This window comes from Diabrotica virgifera, chromosome 1 (genome assembly GCF_917563875.1).
Source record: "Diabrotica virgifera virgifera chromosome 1, PGI_DIABVI_V3a".
Classification (NCBI taxonomy): domain Eukaryota; kingdom Metazoa; phylum Arthropoda; class Insecta; order Coleoptera; family Chrysomelidae; genus Diabrotica; species Diabrotica virgifera.
The window spans coordinates 99,268,578-99,291,384 of NC_065443.1; the positions used below are offsets into that span (position 1 = coordinate 99,268,578).

Genomic DNA, 22,807 nt, shown 5'->3' on the forward strand with positions numbered 1-22,807 from the left:
GTCCTTTAGGTTAAGGACAATAAAGGGGGATTTAAAAAATTATTATTAATCAACTAATATCATACATTGGGCTATTGCATTCAGTAATTATTAATATAAAATACGTTCATAGTAGGAATGATCGAAACTGATTGTAAGAATGAATAGAATTGCTTGTAAGAAAAACCGTATTTATTGTGGGAATGAACGGAATTAATTGTAACAATAAACGGAAATAATTGTAGAAATAAACGAAATACGTTAGGAGACACTGTTATTGACACAACGAATAGTCTTCGTCGGTCAATTAACGACGTTGTTGTTTTAATAAATAGTGTTCGTTGACTCAGTGAACAGAGTTCGTAATATCAATAAATAGTGTTCGTTGACTCAGTGAACAGAGTTCGTAATACCAATAAAGTGATATTATGGTATACATAATGAATGTTCATCCATTCAATAAACGTAATACATTGGCTCAACGAACGAAAATAATGAATTGATGAACATCGTTTTGTTGTCCCAATAAAACCAAGAATTGGACAAATTTTAAGTATTACGTTTGTTGTCTGAATTAACATTTTTATTGATATTACGTACCTTTTTCGTTGAGTGTTGTGAAACTTTGTGACTCACCCATTTCGTTACGCCCCGCACAAATCGTCAGATTTTTGAAATGTAGGTACACTGTTTTGCATGTACTTAACTTACCTCATCTTAATCTGACGATTTCGAGTTTTTCTAAGGATACATTTTCTTTTTCGGCCCCCCCTTAATGAACTCCCCTGCCTACTGCAAAAATCCCCGCTTTGGCTCCCCTACCAATATTTATAGTTGCTTAATTAGAGTTTTTAGTGTGAATAACAGTAGTAATAAAATTCACATATTTTGATTTACGCTTACTTGCACATGTGGAGTTTATAGACAGATAACAAACAGTAGCTAAATAGTAAGAGCCATTTATTTAAAATAACTAGGAAATTTTTAACATTATTTTGAATAAGAAGAAGAGTAAGGAATGTTAGTTTTTAAATACAATTATGTAGTTATTACTTTATTTTATTATAGAATATGCAGTAGAAACAATGATAATTAATAATACTTATTATAGCCGAGGGAGGACAAGTAGACAAGTTAAGAATAACTTAAAACTCATTGTCTGATTTTTAACTTTAGTTTTTAGTGCATTAGTGCATAGTTTAGAAAGAAGCTACAGCTAGTCTTAGAGAAAGAGGTACGATAATAAAACGTACGTGAATAATGTTAAGGTTCGTTGCACCTTGGTGAAGGCCATTTAAAGGGCTGAGATAAACTACTTTTACGTTTGACGTTGTAAAATTCGATAAATGTATGATTCGATAAAAATAAGTAGACTTTTTTATCAATGCTAGAAATGGGAATATGCACCAAAAAAAATTAGTGGAGCTAATTCAAACGTGCCAGATAATTAGAGTAGCCAAATATCCAGACAAGCGGCACGATTCTTAACAGAAGACAACAGTGTGTAGGTTTTGCAGATAACCTGGTGTTTCTGACACGTTCAAGACTAGAACTTCAAAAAATTTTCAAGCAATTGGAAAAAGAAGCAAAAAAATATGGCCTGACTATAAACCAAGGAAAAACCAAGTATATGGAAATGAGAGGAGAAAATGCTGAAGAAAATAAGTGGATTACTCTAAGGGCAAATGACAAAGATTATACATTTGAGAAGGTAACTGAATTTGAGTACCTTGGAGTAACAGTTACAAATAGAGGAGACGAAGAGAGAGAGATAGATAAACGGTTGTTGAAAGGTTGCAAAGCAGTAGGTTCATTAAACGCACTGTTGAAGGCAAAAAACGTGTCCAGGGCAGCCAAGATCCGAGCGTATGAAAAAATAGTGAGACCAACGGTGTTGTATGCATGTGAAACTTGGACAATGAACCAGAAAGAAGAAAAAAAGCTAGAGATTTGGGAGAGAAAAATATTGAGAACAATTTGTTTTAATATAAAGGAGGCTAACGGGGAATGGCGCAAAAGAACAAACCAAGAGCTAATGGAGATGTATAAGATACCTAAAATAACTCAGGAAATCAAGGCACACAGGGTTAGATGGTTGGGTCATGTTTTACGAATGCCACAAGAAAGAAACGTCCTAAGAGTTTTATCAGCAGGAGAACAAGGGAAGAAAAGAAGAGGGAGACCACGAAGGAAGTGGTTTGATGCCGTCCGGACTGACCTAGAAGAAATGGGTACAAGAGTCTGGAGAGGACAAGTACAGGACCGCAAAAAGTGAAAGAAATTAGTCAAGACTATCGAAGCCAAGGGCTTCTAAGGCCTGTAGTGCTGTTATTATATATAATTCAAATGTGCGTGACAGACTCATATGCACAGGTAAAGTTAGGAAATAATAGAACATTGATGGTATTTAATATAACATCAGGACCTGGACAAGGAGACCCCTTATCACTGTTGCTATTCAATTTGGCCTTAGAATATGCAATAAGTAAACTACCATCTGAGCTGACAGAGAATTTTCGAATCGAGGATCAAAGCTATTGTTGGCTAATGATCTTGATGAAGTCGCTCATTCTGGGACGTGAGAGAGGTGTTTTCACAATTCGAGGAGGAAACAGGTAGTCTAAGTTTTAGAATAAACAAAGAGAAGACGAAACACATGCTGGTAACCAAGGGAGCGTTCAAGTATTACGTAACGCGATTTTTGAAGATTTTTGACCCCCCTCCCACCCTACGTAACGCACTGTAATGGGCGTTTAACTATTACGTAACGCAATTTTTGACTCCCCCCAACCTGCGTTACGTAATACTGGAACGCTCCCCAAAAATCCAAGACCAAGAGTTAGGCAGGACATAACTCTTAATGCCCACAACTTCGAAGTAGTAAAATAGTTTAAATATCTGTGATTATAATAGATCATTATACTTCCTGTCATCATTATTAAGATCTAAGCTGCTAAAAAGACAATCTAATTAAGACTGTGTATGTCAATTATTCGCTCAGTTGTTACACATATGGAAGTGAAAGTAAGTGAACCACGGAATCAAGTCAGCGGGAAATAATAAAGTTACTGGTATTTGAAAGAAACGTTCTCAGACTAATATTTGGTCCTCAAAGAGATAAATTCACAGGAGAGTGGAGAAGGTTTTTGAAAATATAGTCAAACATATAAAAAAACATAGTGGAGTCACTGAAGATTTTCACCTCGAATTTCGTTGAACCTCAATCGATTTTCATGAAAATTGGTGAGTAGTGGGAGGATACCTCAAGCAATAAAAAGGTGACATGATGGAAACTTGCGCTTTTACCTTGGGGCGGAAGCCACCCCTTCTCGTGGGTGAAAATTATTTTATCAAAAATAATACCATAAATCGATATAAGGACAAATTCTAAGCAATATTTGTTATATAAAATTATTAACATAAATCAATGCTTTTTGAGCTATTGAAGATCAAAGATTTTATTTTTTCGTAAAAAATGCGTGCTTTAAAGCCGTTTTTCACGTATAACTCAAAAACTATAAGATTTTACAAAAAAGTTATAATTACCAAAATTGAAGATAAAAAAAATTAAATAAACTTCTCACAAAGAACTAAACTAATGTTAAGTCAAAGTGAGTTATGGGTAATTGAATGTAAATTTTTTTAGACGAGTACTCAAATCTAAGTATTCAAGCTTAAATAACGGGAAATGATGCATTTTATAAAATATACCTGTTAAGCACTTGTCAAAGCACTTTGGATTGCCTATCAATTGAGCTTCACAAGAAGTCAATAGTATTAAAATTAAGCAAGTTATGCTGAAAATAAGTGAAACCTTTCGAATTTTTTAGGAAAAAGTGAAAAATAAAACATTGCGCCATCTCCACAACAATTAAAATTCATAGTAATCCTTACAAGAATTTCTTTATATTAGCATAAGTAATGATTTCAACAATTTTGACCGGTTTAGATTGAACATTTTTGAAAAAAAAGGTATGATAAAAAAAATAAGAATTTTTAAAATGATCGTAATTTTCATTTTCTTTTGATAATAACTCCAAAAATACTTAATATACGTAAAAAATGATATATAACCAAATTTTAGTTTTTTCTCTGTCAAATATTTTACCTTTTCTTATTATTTCTGTAGGGTAAAAGATAACCGAGATAGAAACGTTTAAAGCTTAAATTTTGCTGCGAGAACCATGTAACCGGGTCCATTTAACCTTTTATTTTTAAAAAAGTAAGGGGTTTAAAAGATTAAATTCAACGTCCTTTAATTAATCTTGGAATTAACTTTCAAACGGTTTTTAAGTGAATCTGATATCCTAAAAATTAACGGAGTTATTTAAAAAAGAACAGTAACATTTTTTGGAAAAAATTTTAAAAGATAAATTTTGAAACATTTTTGGAGCATAAATTTTAATGCTATCAACTTGTTCGAGGACTCATTTGATAAATATTTTTAGGTACTTTGCCAAATATTATAAGTTTATGTTATAAAATGCATCGTTTCCCGGTATTTACTTTGTTACTTTCAGTTAACATTAAAAGGTTTTATTAGTACGAGGTTTATTACATTTTTATTAGCTTCAATTTTGGTAATAATAACTTTTTTATAAAAACTTATAGTTTTTGAGTTATTTACGAAAAATCGGTTAAAAACATGGATTTTTTTTACGAAAAATTAAAATCTTTGATATTTAATAACTCAAAAAGTTTTGATTTATTTTAATAATTTTATATAACAAATTTTGCTTAGAATTTGTCTCTCTATCGAATTATGGGAATATTTTTTATAAAATAATTTTCACCCTCGAGAAGGGGTGGCACCCACCCCCAGGGTAAAAGCGCAAGTTGGCATTATATCACCTTTGTTCCTTGAGATATCCTCTAACCACTCACCAATTTTCCAGCAAATCGATGAAGGTTCAACGAAATCGGAGGTAATAGCTCATATCCACCTTCAGTGACTGCACTAACAGATAAGATGGGCAGGTCATGTGGTAAGATCAGAGGAAGACAGAGTGTTAAAGACAGTATATTTTGAGTGACTCAAGTAAACAGTATTCGTCTACTTGCGGCAGGTATTGGGTTTTTCCAGCCGTCTCTTCTAGCACATCCTAAAGATAAACAGACCAGACTTTTCTAGAAGACCCGGGAGTAGTATATACCTGATTATTTTGGAACCATTCTGATTGTAGATAGGGCGTATTATATTGTCGGGAAACTTTGTATTACATAAATTATTAATTAAGTGTAAATTGTACACTAAAATTAAATATAAATAAATTAAAATATATAAATTAGAAGTAATAAAGTCATCACAATATCTTTAAATTATTGTTTCATTAATATTTTTTTTGCTTTTTAAATTATGGCGGAGTACCTGTTTGTCGAATTCACCATCTATTCTACTATCAAAATAATGTATAAAAAAGTTTCTTTCAGATGATATTATTGTCCTATATATTTTAATTAGAGTAGGTCATATACCTCTTCTTCTTCAGTGCATTATCCAGTTCGGATAGTCGCGATAATTAAGGCTATCGTAGTTTTGTTGACCGCTCGTCGAAGTCATTTCAACCATTGTCGGAGGTGTTTCAGCTATGAGATGCAACGGTGTGGTTAACGTTAAATTATACTACAGTAAAATTTTTACGTTATAATTTTACTCTCTGATTAGCAGTAAGTACCACATTGAAAAAGTTGATTTATCCTATGTTAAATAAAGATATTTAGTGCTTGTTCAGTTGCTGCTCTTATTTGTGGAAGTGACCAGTAAGGGAACAGTTAGAGAACAATTTTTTGGAGCTTTACGTCACCTTATCACTAAGCCTCAAAACCATTTGATGATTACTTACCCATCTTCTATGAGTTTATTTTATCAATCCCTAAAAACCCCCTAAAAAACAGTTTTTCGGAAAAATTGGAAATAAAAAAATTGATGAAATAAACAAATTAAAAAAATAGACCTGCAGCCATCTCAAAAAAGTTTACGTTTTTTCCAAAAAAAAAATAATTTTTTTTTGATGTTATATACAGTCGGAAAAATGAAAGAATACCCATAAACGATCATATTAAGCACATATTTTGGATTTGCTGCCTTTTTCTATAAATAACAAACGAGAGAGATAGATTATTAAGTGTTGTCTACTAAGCAAAAACGTTATCCAAAACATACGCAGTTACATATTTATAATTGACAGAGTGAGACGGCGATACAATTGTTCAACGTATGTAGTAGAAAATAGGGCTTTTCATCGATTGTCATTTGTTTCGAGCTTGTGTCATGTGTCACATAATATTAATATATCTACGTCATACGTCTTTGGTTTGTATCATTGGTATATATAATAACGTATGACGTAGATATATTAATATTATGTGACATATGACAGAAGCTCGAAACAAATGACTGTGAATGAAAAGCCCTATTATGTATGTTAATATGATGTTAATTTAGTAGAAAATTTAAACTCACATTCGACTATTTCTGTACTTCTAATGTCATTCTTAGAAAAACATTCAACACCAGTAGAGATAATGATTGTATAAACTACTATTCGAGTAATCGTGCTGGTCAACTATAATCTGACAGATTCAATTTCTGTCACTTTAACAGTGAAACTGTGTTAGGTTCGGTAGAGTTTATAAATTTTAATAATCAGTCGTATTTACTTGAATAAACTCAGTTCTTTTAAAACCTATTTTGATATTATAGGTCTGGATCCCGCGTATGAAAAAAAAGTTGATTAATAGCAAGCTGAAAATTTGTTAATAGCTTAAGGGTGTCTAGTCGGACAAACTTTGATATATGAGAACACTGGAACAGGGGAAGTTTTAATTGTGGAACAGATTAAAAATTTGGAACGGTCAGACCACGAAAACGGCACAAGTATTTTGTCCGACAGAACAGACTTAAACTCTCCAAACAGAGATTAAACTCTCATGCAAAAATCAGGCTGCTATTTATCACCAAATGGGCGTTTTATTGAGTGGAACATGTAGAATATGTCAAATGACAGGAATTATGACAGGTGATAAATAGCAGTCTGATTTTTACATGAGAGTTTAATATCTGTTCGGAGAGTTTAAGTCTGTTCTGTCGGACAAAATAAATGTGCCGTTTTCGTGGTCTGAACGTTCCAAATTTTTAACCTGTTCCCCAATTCAAACTGCCCCTGTTCCAGTGTTCCCATATATCAAAGTTTATCCGACTAGACACCCTTAAGCTATTAACAAATTTTCAGCTTGATATTAATCAACTTTTTTTTCATACGCGGGATCCAGACCTATTATATTGTATTTTTGGTTTGGTAAGTATTTATTTAATTAAAATAAGTCAATAAAATTTGTAAGTAATCATCTGTCAATATGATTAACTTCTGTCTATGAGTTTGCCAAACGTATCTATACATATTACTCTGACTTTTCAATCATAGTGTATAAAATTATAAAATTAGTATATTTTTACGAATGTACATTTATTTGCAGATAATGTCTGGAAAATAATCTGGATACCAAAATGATCTGAATTCATTAAGTTTACTTTTATTTAAGTCACTTAATGCAGCCGACATAAACGACATTTTTTAAATTCCTGTTACTATTTACGCCCGGCAACTTTAACATGGAGAAATTCATAAAACTATATTTGCTTACTCATTATTTTTGTATTATTAATCTATATCAAATAATTAATTACGGTAGTAAAAGTAACATTTATTACCAATAAATATATAGATATTATCAGAAAAAGAAAGAACATCACAACAATTTTTTGACACATTTACGTAGCGAAAAATCGTACGGTGGGGTAGTAGTCACATCCGTTTTTTTACATTAACTTAGTTTAGACGTTGTTTTGACTAGACATTTTTTATTTGATTCGTATGCATATCAACGATGACGCATGGGTATTCTTTCATTTTTCCTACTGTACCTACACTCAACCTACGGGCCTAAAAACATAGACGTGTTTTGTAAAAGCCTCAAATATGCGTGTGAATTTTTTGAAATTTTAAAATTGATTACATCCCCCTAAAAAAATATAAAAACGAAAAATGGCGTTTTTAATGTTGGGGAAGTGAAAGGGAAGTAGTGGGTTAAAATTGCGCTAAGTAGGTATTATGTTTTAATCACAGACTGTAAAAAATTGGTGGGAGTACTGGGAGTAAGCGCATTTATTACTGGGAGTAAGGGCATTTTGCCTATCTTAACAGGCGGTAACCTTTAATTTGGTTATTCGGTCTACAAGTGGAAAGTTTGATTTTCCACCGTCAACCCATGTGCAACTGAAAATTGACGGCATAATGTTCATACCTACGTTTTCTTTTTGATTCTACTAGATATTAAGTTATGGGCTCTTTCGGTGGCTAAAATGATCAGCAAATTTTATTGTCCAAACCATAGAATTTCTAATTCATGCCTACCTTAATCGATTTTTTTTCCGATAACTCCATGTTTCTTTTTTAGTTTTATATTATAAACTAGGAAGCTCTTGTGCCTGAATTTTATGTCTCCTCGCGAATGATTCTAGTATTCACTAAAATGTTTGTATAATAATAATTGGTTCCAGTGGTGTCATGGTGCCGAAAGGCGCCGGAACGGCGTTCCGGCACTGGTTAAGAAAAGAAAAAAAATAGAGAATTTAGGTTTTGTAAATAAAATATTTTGAATTAAGCAAATGCATATACATTTTACAATATGTAAACGTAACTTGTATTAATAAAACAATTTAAAGCACTCATGGGAGTGCCGACAGAAGTGAAAACTTCTTATAGTATATAAATTACAAGCTCACTGCTTTTTCCCCATCCAAAAAGAAGTGCTATAACTATATTATATACGCGTTGCGTACGTTCTATGCTACTTATGTATACATACACATAATATATATACGTACGAAATTTAGTTCGGCAAAGTGATGACGGTCGCAAACTCAATACTTTTTCCCTATCTAAAAAGCGCACAACGTCCCTAAAGAAGATTTCAAAAATTTATTTCCCCGAAGCGATGACGGTCGCTAATCCCACATTTTTCCCCATCTAAAAAGTGTATAACGTTCCTAAAAAGTTTTCGCTTCAAAAATTTATTTCGTCAAAGCAATGACGATCGCGATGACGGTCGCTAATTCAATACTTTTTCTCCATCTTAAAAGGGCACAACCAGTGGCGGTTTCTCCATAAGTGCACATGTGCACGTGAACCCCCAAAATTACTTTCACACCAACATTCATATATGTAATATTTATCATTCTATAAATAACATTTTAATCTAACTATACAGTAATTGAAATTCGAAATAACAGATCCAAGGAGTTTATAAATATCTAATAGGTAACATTTAATTATTTTTATTCTATTTCAAAGTAGAAACTTCACGGATGCGAGGCCTTAGACAGAAACCCGCGTTCACCGCTCTCACAGTGGTTCCTATACCAATGACTTTTCATACGACGAAATACAACTCACCACCCACCCCGCTACCCGCTATAGCCCAGAAGTTTAGATGGCCATAGGATCACAAGTTGGATGTGATCTTATGGCATGATCTTTGTTGTTTTCAACGTGCACGGCACACGTATGTTTAAATTTTGCTTTCATGAAGTTCGAATTTCGGAACTATATTAAGAATGGAACGATTTGTGAACGTAAATGTTAGCGTGGAATATTTAAAATCAATTAAATTTTCTTCATTATATTTAGAAGAAAAATTAAAAATGCCGAAACCAAATTTGTTAATTAAGAATGTACCAAAGTGCAAACGTCGGGATTATAAATGATTATTTAAAATGGAGATTTGTGTAAAAACTTACAAATTGTGTAGGTGTGAACAGGCCCGGACTGGGCCGCCGGCCCACCGGCCAGCGGGCCGGTGCGCCTTTTGCCTTCGTTAGTATATATCCATTAAAAAAATTAAACGCTGAAAATTTTTTTTAACCTTTACACAAAGACTAGGTGGCAACCATTCCCTTAAAAACTGTTTTTACTGAATGAAGAAGCTGCTATAGAAACCTATATAATGAAGCCAGTTGGTACAATAAAAGTCAGATTACTACGATGTTATATATTTCCTTTACTGTTGTACGGAGTTGAGTCGTGGACTCTCACAGACGCCACCTGCAAGAAAATTGAGGCTTTTGAGATGTGGCTTTATCGTCGAATCCTGAAGATATCTTATACCGACCACATTACTAATGAGGGTGTTTTGCTGAGAATGAAAAAAGAAAAAGAGCTGTTAATCAAAATAAAAACAGCCAAAATCGAATACCTCGGTCACATCATGAGGAACAGTGAGAGATATGGACTGCTGCAACTGGTCTTGCAGGGAAAAGTAGAGGGAAAGCGAGGACCAGGAAGGCGAAGGATTTCCTGGCTGAAAAATCTACGAACGTGGTTCAACACAACCACTACAAATCTTTTCAGAGCAGCAGTGTGCAAAGTGCAGATTGCCATGATGGTCGCCAACATCCGAAACGGATAGGCACTACAAGAAGAAGAAGAAGAAGTTGGTACAACAAAGTATAACTTTTACCAGGTATCAGATAATCAAATAGCACAGATACGCGCGGCGCCCTCCAAGACCATTTTTACGATTCGGACGCCTTTCGTAGGTATCAATATCCGGTGTTTCTATTACAATATATAGGTAGCTTAGATTCGACGAGCGGCGCCCTCGAAGACAATTTTTACGATTCGGGCGCCTTTCGTAGGTATCAATAATTTTCGCTGTTTCTGTTATAATAAATAACTTAGATACGACTCGCGGCGCCCTTGATTGTGAAGCACACATTTGGAGAAGAGGAAGCATAATGAATAAAATAGAAGATACGATTTTAACTATCCAGTTGGAATTCCAGATTGGAATTCTCCAATTATGTACCTACTTGTTACGATGCCAGTGACAACTGCAGAAACAGAATCTCTCTGCATTGAAACGTATCAAAACTTTCCTTAGAATAGCTATGGGCCAGGATCGATTAACTGCACTCGCAATGTTTTCAATAAAAAAAAATGATTCAAGAAATTCCAAATTTTACTGAATTTGTTTGTGAATAATTTATCTAAAAAATAACAGGCGACTGACTTTCGTTACAAAACTTGCTTGTAACATTTAAACACTAAATTATAATTTTAAGTCAATAAAATACATTATTTATTGTAATTTTTAATAAGGTCCTTTGATTTTTACAATTTGAAGACACTCAAAAACCTTTACCTACGGAAATAGGGTCTCAAGGGCTTTTTATATGTTAACATTATGTGTGCACCCCCAATATTTTACACCAGGCGCCGCCACTGGGCACAACGTCCCTAAAGAAGCTTTTACTTCAAAAATATATTTCGTTGAAGCAATGACGGTCGCTAATTTAATACTTTTTCCCCATCGAAAAAGTACAAAACGTCCCTAAAGAAGTTTTCACTTCAAAAATTTATTTTGCCGAAGCGATGACGGTCGCTAATTCAACATTTCCCCATCTAAAAAGTGTATACCGTCCCTAAAAAAGTTTTCGCTTTAAACATTTAGTTTGTGGAAGCAATGACGGTCGCGATGACGGTCGCTAATTCAATACTTTTTCTTCATCTAAAAAGAGCACAACGTACCTAAAGAAGTTTTCACTTCAAAAATGTATTTCGTTGAAGCAATGACGGTCGCTAATTTAATACTTTTTCCCCATTCAAAAAGTGCAAAACGTCCCTAAAAAAGTTTTCACTTCAAAAATTTATTTTTCCGAAGCGATGACGGTCTCTAATTTAATATTTTTCCTCATCTAAAAACCGCACAACGTCCCTAAAGAAGTTTTCACTTCAAAACAAACATTATTTCGTCAAAGCAATGGCGGTCGCGATGACGGTCGCTAATTCAATACTTTTTCCCCATCTAAAAATGGCAAAACATCCCTAAAGAAGTTTTCACTTCAAAACATTATTTCGTCGAAGCAATGACGGTCGCTAATTTAATACTTTTTCCCCATCCCAAAAATGCACAACATCCCTAAAGAAGTTTTCACTTCAAAACTTTATTTTGTCGAAGCAATGGCGATCTAAAAAGGGCACAACGTTTCTACAGAAGTTTTCACTTCAAAAATTTATTTTGCCAAAGCGATATATATATATATATATATATATATATATATATATATATATATATATATATATATATATATATATATATCGGTTTTAAAACGTTCTCCTACGTCTTCCGATGCCTAGTCGCCATTCACTTCGGTCCATCCAAAGGTCTTCATCCAATTCTCTTTCTCTCATTTCTCGATTTATGCCTTCTCTCCAACTCAGGCGGGGTCTTCCTCTTTTTCGTCTACCATGAGGGGTCCACGTTAGGATTTGTTTCGGGAGTCGTTCTTCGGACATTCTTTGTACGTGTCCATACCATCTAAGCTGTTTGGTACTAATGTCATCTACTATTGTGTGTTTCACATTCATTATTTCCCTAATTCTGTTGTTGGTTACCCTTTCTAACCTTGATTTTCCTGCTGAGCGCCTCCAGAAATCCATTTCTGTTGCTTCAAGTTTTCTCTTGTATCTTTCTTTTATTTGCCATACTTCACTGCTGTAAGTGATTATACTCTTAACAATTGTATTGTATATTCTATGTTTGTTGTTGTTTGATATTGACTGGTCCCAGAGGATGCTATTGAGAAGGGTAATTGCTTTTCTTCCCTGGTTGTTTCTTACTTCTATCGTCCGGTCTACGCTTCCTTCTTGTGTGATGGTCATACCAAGGTATTTATATGCGTCGCAATGTTTAATAATTTCGCCATTCCCCAGTGTAAGGTCCTGCTGTGTCCCACCGATACACATATATTCGGTCTTCTTTATGTTTATTTCCAAACCACCTTTTTTGTACTCCTCTATTAATTTCCTTGTCATATATTCTATATCATCGTAGTCTTGCGCTAGTACAAGTTGGTCGTCTGCAAATGACAAAGTGTATATTGTATTGTTGCTGATCGGTAATCCCATGTTTTTGCATTTGCGTTTCCAAAGTTTTAGAGTTTGTTCGAGGTAGATCTTAAATAATGTCGGTGAAAGGCAGCACCCTTGTTTTAGGCCTTTGCTAATTTGGAATCCTCTCGATAGCCTGCTTCCAACTTTCACCCTTGATGCAGTTTTGGTATACAATCGAAGAGCTTATTGCAACATAATGGTAAGCCACAAAATAATAAAACCGAGATATCAATGTTTAAAGTTTTAAAAAAATCTAAAAAATATTGGTTTAAATGTAAAAACCTGGACGCTTGTTAGTTAGTTATATTAGTTATTAAAATACATGTACATTTATTATTTCACAAAAAAAAACACATATTTATATTGTAGAAAGGATGTCTTCAATTTCTTAAGAAATAAAATAATACACCATCATGATTCACAACTTTATTCTCACCTCCTGTCTTACAGTCTTCTTGTATCATCTGTCAGCTGTCATTACCCCTTGACAACCTGACAGAACATCAAATTTAAATTTAAAAAAAGGCGGTAACGATAAGAAGCCTACAACTCGGCCAACCGACAACAAGAGCGCCCTCGCTCTTCCATATACAAAAATACAACTATTTGAAAGTACATAAACATGACAAAAATCATAACATTCATAAATATTTGTCATAACATGCCATCTGTCATAAACTGTTATCGATAGTACATAAACATGACAAAAATCATAACATTCCTAAATATTTGTCATAACATGTCATCTGTCATGAACCAAAAATATAACTACACTGAAAGTGAAAGTACATAAACATGACAAAAATCATAACATTCATATATATTTGTCAAACATTATTTCTAATAAACATAAATTATCATAAGCACCTTTCAGGAATTATTCCTCATAAATGTAATTCATCATAAGTTCTTAAACGTCCTATACATAATGGGTAATTATAGATATTAATTGTTTTGCACAAATATAAGTTGTAGTTGCTAAACATAAAGTAAGTAATTTAGTGTGAATAAAATAAGAATCATAATATAAAAGGTTAAAATACTTAAATAAAATCTAAGACAAGGCAAATGGATAAAACCCTTATAGAACTATTAAGTCATACAGGAAGACTTAGTTTAGTGTGATGATTTCATCCATAATCTGAGATGATCAGCATCAAATACACCTTCGAATGGTTTCTGAGTCACCTGAAAACCCTCAACATCAGAAATTAGATATCTGTCATTAGGTAATATTTTCTTAATAATATAAGGTCCCTTAAATTTAGGTAATAGTTTCTTATTTACACCAGGTGTAACATCAACATTAGGTGTCATGACATAATCACCAATATTATAAATTGAAGCTTGTTTATGTCTTGAATCGTAGTACAGCTTATTGACTTCTTGGGATTTCTCTATCTTGTCACATGCATTATGTCGTAGTTCGTTAATATCAGATTTGTCTTTGTTAATGGATGACAGAAAATACTTTAAATGATCTTTGACATTACCTACTTGGTTCATTCCAAACAATAGTTTAGAAGGTGTTTGGCCTGTACTTCGATTAACAGTATTGTTGACGGCAAATTCAACTTCATTAAGTACTTGATCCCAACATTCTGGGCCCTTGGTTAGTTTCGCTATCATTGGTATAATGAACCGGTTGAACCTTTCAATCTGTCCATTGGCTCTTGGTACGCCGGTAGCTACAAGAACATGCTGTATTCCATTATCGGTTAAAAATTCAGTGAATTGTTTGGACGTAAATGCTGAGCCCCGATCGGTGACTATTTTTAAAGGTTTACTGTAAGTAAAGAAGTATGAGTTTAAATACTTAATAACCTCATTACAATTAGTTGACTTGCAAGCATACAATTTCAAGAATTTAGTAAAGCCATCTACAATTGCAAAAATATGTTTATAACCAGTTCCTTTAGATTTTTCAAGAGGTCCACAATGATCCAAATGTAAAATATTAAATGGTTTGTCTCCCTTTGGTATGCTGTGTAAAAATCCTTCCCTTTTACCACTGTTAGGAGCAAATACAATGCACTTCAAACAATTTGTAATATAAGTTCTTACCTTTTGTCTCATATTAGGAAACCAGTACGATTCTTTTATGGCTTCACAACATTTACCTAAGCCCACATGTCCTAATTCATCATGGCAACTCCGAATCACATTGTTTTCCATTGATTCAGGTACATAAAATAGTAGTAAATTATTACTTTTTCTATAAAGTATGTCATTATTTAATTCAAACAACTTATGCTCACTGGATTGTAATGTCTCCTTTAATTTACATATAATATCATCTTGCCCTTGTTTAATAGCTAAATTATGTTCAAAAGTGTTTTCCTCAATTATTAAAATACTTCCAAAGCACCTACTTAAAGCATCAACATGCTTCATGCTTGTTCCACTTCTGTGTTCTATAGTATAATCAAAATTATCAAGAACGAGACTCCATCTCATAATTTTAGGGCTAACATCCTTCTTCTGTAAAGCTGTTGTTACACTATTACAGTCTGTCAGTATCTTAAATTTAATTCCATATAAGTATACTCTAAATCGGTTAAGTGTGTTGATAACGGCTTTTAGTTCCAAAATAAAACTATGCTGTTTAGATTCTGCTTGAGTAGTTCTCTGACTGTAAAAGAACACTGGATGAAATTTTTGGTCTGCTTGTTTTTGGAGTAATATCCCACCATAACCACTAGAGCTGGCATCACAATGGATTTGGGTTTCAGCTGTAGGAGAATAGAGAGCTAAAACAGGTTTGGATACTAAAATTTGTTTTAAACTATGAAAACTTTTCATTTGTTCTCTTCCAAATTCAAATGAAACATTCTTTTTTAATAAATCATAAAGTGGTCCAGCAATTATTGAAAAGTTGGGAACAAATTTTCTAAAATATGAAGTAAGGCCTATGAAACTGTGTAACTGTTTAACATTTCGTGGTACTGGGTACTCTTTAATTGCACTAATATGTCGATCACTTGGTCTTATCTCATCACCATTAATTATGTAGCCTAAATGATTTATTTTAGTCATTAAAAAGGAGCATTTGTCAAGACGGAGATTCAATTTGTTTTGAACCAATAAGCAAAATATCTCTTTTAGAATGTCTAAGTTCTCTTCAACAGTTTTTGTTGCTATTAATAAATCATCAATATAAATTAGTAATTTGTTATGTTCCATCAAGTCCTTGAATATAGTATGAATGTATCGCATAAAAACAGATGGTGAATTGCGCAAACCAAATGGCATTTTCAAAAATTCATATTGAGCACTGGGAGTTACAAATGATGTGTATTTAATTGAAGATTCCTCTACATTAACATGATAAAAAGCACTTTTGAGATCCAAAGTTGAAAAATAATGTTTATCTTTAAGTTGACAAAGTTGATCTTCAATTAGTGGGATTGGAAAATTATCCCGTAAAGTGATTTTGTTTAATGAACGATAGTCTACACATAGTCTGAAGTCATTAGTTTTCTTTTTAATTAAAACTATTGGTGAACTATACTCTGAATTACTCTTACGAACAATATCCTTATCTAACAAGTCATTAATTAATTCTTGTACAGCATTTTTTTCAGCATATGATAACCTACGAGGTTTATAATAAAAAGGAACATGATTTGGATCTACAACAATTTTCATTTCACATTTAGTCATAGGTTCATTAGGTCTTTCTGGATTTACATAATCAGTCATAAAAATATCAACTAACTTTTGTCGATCTAAATTATTTAAATTAGGATTGATATCAATATTAATTTCATTTTTATCTACATAGTCAATATGTAAAATATCATTGTCAATATTTGTATTTTCAATATCTTTAGAAGAAATCTCTACTTTATTACCTGAAAAAGATATGGTAAGTTTGTCGTTCTGCATAAAATCTCTACCTAACAGACATTTATATGGTATGGTTTCATTTGGTACAACATAAATGAGTAAATCAATAAGTATGTCATTAACTTTCATTTTAAACAACACAGAACCCAAAATTTCTAGTTTACTTTGGTTAATACCCTGGAAAGTTTTCTCAGGAATATCAGAAAATTCAAAATTGAAAGATTTTACAGTATCTAAAGTTATTAAGGATATAGCACTACCTGAATCTACAATAGAATCAATATAAATAGAAATTTTGTCCTTCAAAAGACAAATTGGTAACATATACCCACTTGCATTATGCTGTTCCACAAATAGTGCAGTGTTACTTTCTACTTTGACCTTGGGTGGATTCATCCTGAACTCATTCTTGGGGCAATTATTTCTTTGGTGATCCATTGCTCCACACGTATAACACGAACCCTTTTGTCTAGCTGGTTGAGTACATTGAACTGCGGAATGTCCAATCACATTACAGTTGAAACATCTAATAGCTTTGCTTCTAGTAGCTGGATTATTTTTAAAAGTAGTTATTCTTGGCAAGTCGTATTTTGAATGTTCACGTTTTGTATTATAGTTTTCCTTTGCATTAGGTTTCTCTCTTCTATCGCTTATTCTACATTTTCGAGCACTAACAATTCTTTCATAACTCACAATGTCTTGATACAGGGTGTCTTCATCACAATGCTCTTTTGACATAATAAAATTACTTAATTCCTTACTCCACAAACCAATGGCAATTTGTTCTTTTGTTTCTTCAAATGGCAGTTCGAGTGATTTGCATAGAGAAACTTTCATATGGAAATAAATGGAAACATTCTCATTTTGATTTTGAGTACACTCTTGCATCTTTCTCCATAAATCTGTTTTATTTTGTGAAAACAGAAACGTTTTCCGGAAAGCTGTTTTGAATGTGGACCAATCTGTGATTTCTTCATTTCGGCCTATAAACCAGAACTTTGCAGCACCTTCGAGATTGCTTTTGGCTGTTTGGTATATAAATGCATCTGGCCAATTGTGTAGTACCGCTGTAGACTCAATTTGCTTTAACCATACTGCTGCTTGGCTGGAATCACCTTCACCATTAAATTTCTCAATAGTTTTAGATAAATCTGGCATTATATTAAAATTTGGTACAGGATTACTTATTGTTGACATGCTGTTTTGTAGTTGCAACATCTGAAGCATCTGTGCATTCTGTTGGAGTAATGAATTAACAAGGTTTACCATATTATCATTCGGATTCGGATTCACATTATTATTATTTGAGCCGGGGCTATTCGCTTGGGGTGATAACACAGGTGGTGGTGTAGGCGGTGTACCTGGTAAGTTATTTTCGAGGTTATCCATAACGAAACATAAAAAATATAATTTCCTTCTGTCCTAACAACACAGGGGGAACATAAGTATAACCCCACACCTGATTCTGTAGAAAGGATGTCTTCAATTTCTTAAGAAATAAAATAATACACCATCATGATTCACAACTTTATTCTCACCTCCTGTCTTACAGTCTTCTTGTATCATCTGTCAGCTGTCATTACCCCTTGACAACCTGACAGAACATCAAATTTAAATTTAAAAAAAGGCGGTAACGATAAGAAGCCTACAATATTAAAAAAATAAGTTTATTAAAAAAATATGTGGCTTAACATGTTCTTAAATTTAAAAAATCGCAATACAAAAAAATCAACTAAGTTATGTTTCTACAATTTCTACTTCTTCATTAACTTCAGAAGCTGCGTTTAACTGATTATAAAAAGTGTGGTAGACTGGCGGGATATAAGGTAACAAACTTTTTATATTGTCCAGTTTATTTTTCGCAATTTTCAGAGGTTCGTTATATTTCTTGGGAATGTTTGACAACTCTATTATTGCAGGTCTGCCTTTCCGTAAAACGGAATTTTCTTCGCCAATTTCACGTGAACTAATAATCGTCTTGGTTTTCTTAGAAGTATACTGCTGTCCCGAATTACGATTACGGCTTCTTTTTCTTTCATTTCGATCATAGTTTTCCTCATTTCGTTGTCTCCATCTTGTTGGTTTTTTCTTCTCTGGATTAACCTCCTTATCTTTAAAAAGTCTGGGTATTGGTTCCTGCAATTCATCCTAAAACAACAAAAAGAGACTGTATTACACTCTAGAATTTGCGAATATTTCAAAAATTTTATATCAATAACTCGATAAGCCACATGGCATACCATATTGTTCCATGTAATATATATGAATATTTTTGTGCAAAAACATGGTAAGCCAAAAAATCAGAAAATAAAGCTTACCTCACTAGATTAAGACGGAAAATCATCGCCACTGGGCTTATAGTCTTTGTCTGCTACACTGTCATCCCTATCATCAATAAAATTGACATTTAAACTGCTATTTTCGCTTAAAACCGCTCTTAATTCAGCACGTGCACGTGATGTCGACGCCATTTTAATGTGGCCTACCACGTTTTACGCGAAAAAGTGAACAGAAATGGGCGATTGTATAAACACGATACAGCAATAACTCCGCCATCTATTGCAGTCATCACCAAATAATTTTTATATGGCTTAACATAGGTTTCTTTAAATACATAATGCAATAAAAGAGAATTCTGTAGAATTGTGGCTTACCATTATGTTGCAATAAGCTCTTCAATTGTTTCGTCGCTGTTATTAAATTTGCGCTTATATTGGTTTTCTCTAATGCTTCCCATAATTTGTTTTGTGGGATGCTATCATACGCTTTTCTTAAGTCCACATATAACAGATGCACCTCCTGGTTGACGGCCAGTTTCTTCTCAATAATCTGTGTAATACAAAACAGATGGTCAACCGTTGATCTCCCTGCCCTGAATCCTGCCTGTTCTTCAGCTTCTATATCTTTATATTCGTTTTCGATTTTATTTTTAATCAGTTTTCCGTATATTCGGCTGATCGAGTTCGTTACAGCGATGCCTCTGTAGTTGTCACATTGATCCCGTCTGCCTTTTTTATGTATGGTGGATATCCATGATGTCTTCCATTCTTCTGGGATTTCCGCTCCGTTGATGCATCTTTGAAAGAGTTTAGCCAGGTTTTCATATAATTTTGTTGTGCCATATTTTATTAGTTCAGCTGGTATGTTCCCTGGTCCTGGTGCTTTGTTATTTTTTAAAAACTTACATACTTCTTCTACTTCTTTTGTTGTTACCCGTAATGGTGAGGCTAAGATATTTACATTGCTGGTATCACTGTTATTTAAAAATTCCGCTCTGTCCTCATTTAGGAGTTTTTCAAAATATTCGTCCCATTGATCCGGTGTGATTGCTGATATTATATCTCTTTTCTTTTCCTGTCGTAGCGATTTTAATACTTTCCAACTTTCTGTACTTCTCCGTCCTCCTAAATGTGTGTTAATCATGTTACACTTTTGCTCCCAAGCCTCATTCTTCTTTTGGCATATCATTTTTCGCACTTTAGCTTGGACCCTCTTGTATTCTACCTTATCGGCGTCGGTCCTTGTGTTCAGAAATTTTTTATACTTCTCTCTTTTATTTTTAATCTCTTGTTCTATTTCTTCGTCCCACCAATTCGGAGTTTTTCTGTGGTTTTTTATTTGGAGTCCGAGGGCCTCTGTTGCTGCTTCCTGAAGACATGTTTTTATATAATGATAATGCTCTTCATTGCTGGTAAATTGCATGGTTTCTAACTTTTTATCTAATCTACTCCTGTATAAATCCCTCACGCTTTCTTGTTCTAAGCTGTTTAGGTTGTATTTCTTTTCTGTTAATTTTTCTATTTCCGCTGCAGCTTCTTTTAAATCTCTTGCTCTATCTATTCCTATTGTGAGCTTTGTTTTTAATAGATGGTGGTCACTGCCGCAAGTGGCTCCTCTATATACCCGCACATCCTGTACAATCAATTTAGTCTTTTGTCTTATGATTGTATAGTCTATGATTGATTTCAGCCCTCGGGTATTTTGTGTCCATGTATATTTATGGATATCTCGGTGTTGGAAGAATCCGTTTGTGATTTTCCCAAAGCGATAACAGTCGCTAATTTAACACTTTTTCCCCATCTAAAAAGTGCACAACGTCCCTGAAGAAGTATTCACTTTAAAAATTTATTTTGTCGAAGCAATGGCGGTCGCTAATTTAATACTTTTTCCTCATCTAAAAAGTGCACAACGTCCCTAAAGAAGTATTCACTTCAAAAATTTATTTTGTCGAAGCAATGATGGTGGCTAATTTAACACTTTTTTCCCATCTAAAAAGTGCACAACGTCCCTAAAGAAGTATTCACTTCAAAAATTTATTTTGACGAAGCGATAACAGTCGCTAATTCAATACTTTTTCCCCATCTACAAAGTGCACAATGTCCCTAAAGAAGTTTCCACTTCAATAATATTACTATTATTATACGTACATTATAATAATATACGTACAAAACTTATTTCGTCGAAGCGATGACGGTCGCGAAATCAATTCTTTTTCCCCATCCCAAAATAGATTTTACATTTATTTTAAATTTAAATACTTCTACACAATTTATATATACATAGGTACACATAATAAATATACGTACAAAATTCAGTTCGCCGAAGAGATGACGGTCGCGAAATAAATCCTTTTTCCCCATCCAACAACAGGTTTTACATTTATTTTAAATTGAAATACTTCTGTACAATTTATGTCTACATACACATACTATAGATACGCGCAAAATTTATTTCGCCGAGGTGACGGTCGCGAAATAAATCCTTTTTTCCCATCCTACAATAGGTTTTACATTTATTTTAAATTTAAATTCTTCTATAAAATTTATATATACAATACATCCACATAATATACCTAGATCTGTACAAAATTTATTTCGCCGAAGCGATGACGGTCGCGAAATCAATCCTTTTTCCCCATCCTAAAATAGATTTTACATTTATTTTAAATTTAAATACCTCTACACAATTTATATATACATACACATAATATATAGCATAAGCGATGACGGTCGCGATGAGGGTCGCGAATTCAATGATTTTTCCCCTATCCAAAAATCGCACAACGTCCCTAAAGAAGTTTTCACTTCAAAAAAAGAGTAATATTTTACTTGTAAAAAAGTTAAGGAAAGTGCGTCCGACACTGCTAATTTTGCCATGATACCACTGATTGGTTCCGATATTATGTTAGGGGAGCCCAAGCAAGGATTTTTGCAGTTACTCGAGCGCATCAGAAAATCGCATGAGGAGAAACCTTGTACCTGTAAATGTACCCCTGCCATATACGGACTCTTAACAGAAGGGGGGTCCGAAAAAATCTATCCTTAGAAAAACTCGAAATCGTCAGATTAAGATAAGGTAAGTTAAGAACGTAGGTACATGAAAAACGGTGTAGGTATATTTCAAAAATCCAGGGCCCCCGTAAGGGTTACGGGCGCATGTGTGCAAGAAAGGATTTTGGCGCCCCTTAAGGCATTTTGGGTCATGTTTTTTATTGATTTTTTGAAGGTAGGTAGGTGCTTGAAATAAAGCAAGAAACTGAAATTTAGAAGTCATATTTATAGTCCGTTCACTCACGGTAAAATATTACAAAACCTTCGAATTTTATAGAACCGCTTGGATCGACATGAAATTTGGCATATACATCATAGCTAACATGTCAAAGAAAAAAAGTGATATTGTGCCGTATTGTGCTTAGTGTGAGATTTTTGTTGAAAAATGAACATAATATCTCTTCTTTTTTACGTGCCAACTCCGCGACTAAGGATGGCAATCATCATTGCTATTTTAACTTTTGACACTACAGCCCGAAAGAGTTCAGTAGAGCTGCATCCATACCATTCTCTGAGATTTCTCAGCCAGGACATTTTTCTTCTACCTACGCTGCGCCTTCCTTAAATCTTTCCCTGCATTATTAATTTTTAGGAGTTCATATCTGTGACCACGTGTTATATGACCCAAGTATTGCAGTTTTATTATTTTGATGGAATCAAGTATCTTCCTGCTGTTATCTATTCTTCTTAGTACTT

At 33.5% G+C, this 22,807-nt stretch overlaps 1 protein-coding gene across 1 annotated transcript in view; it reads right to left on the minus strand.

The window, feature by feature from the left end:
- The window catches only part of LOC126891333 (uncharacterized), a 50,269-nt gene extending 32,099 nt beyond the window's left edge, over positions 1 to 18,170 (minus strand). The window contains exon 1 of the mRNA XM_050660513.1: positions 16,503 to 18,170. Within this exon, the coding sequence (XP_050516470.1) occupies positions 16,503 to 18,170 (1,668 nt within the window). The remainder of the gene's footprint in view (positions 1 to 16,502) is intronic.
- Between the last annotated feature and the right edge of the window lie 4,637 nt (positions 18,171 to 22,807).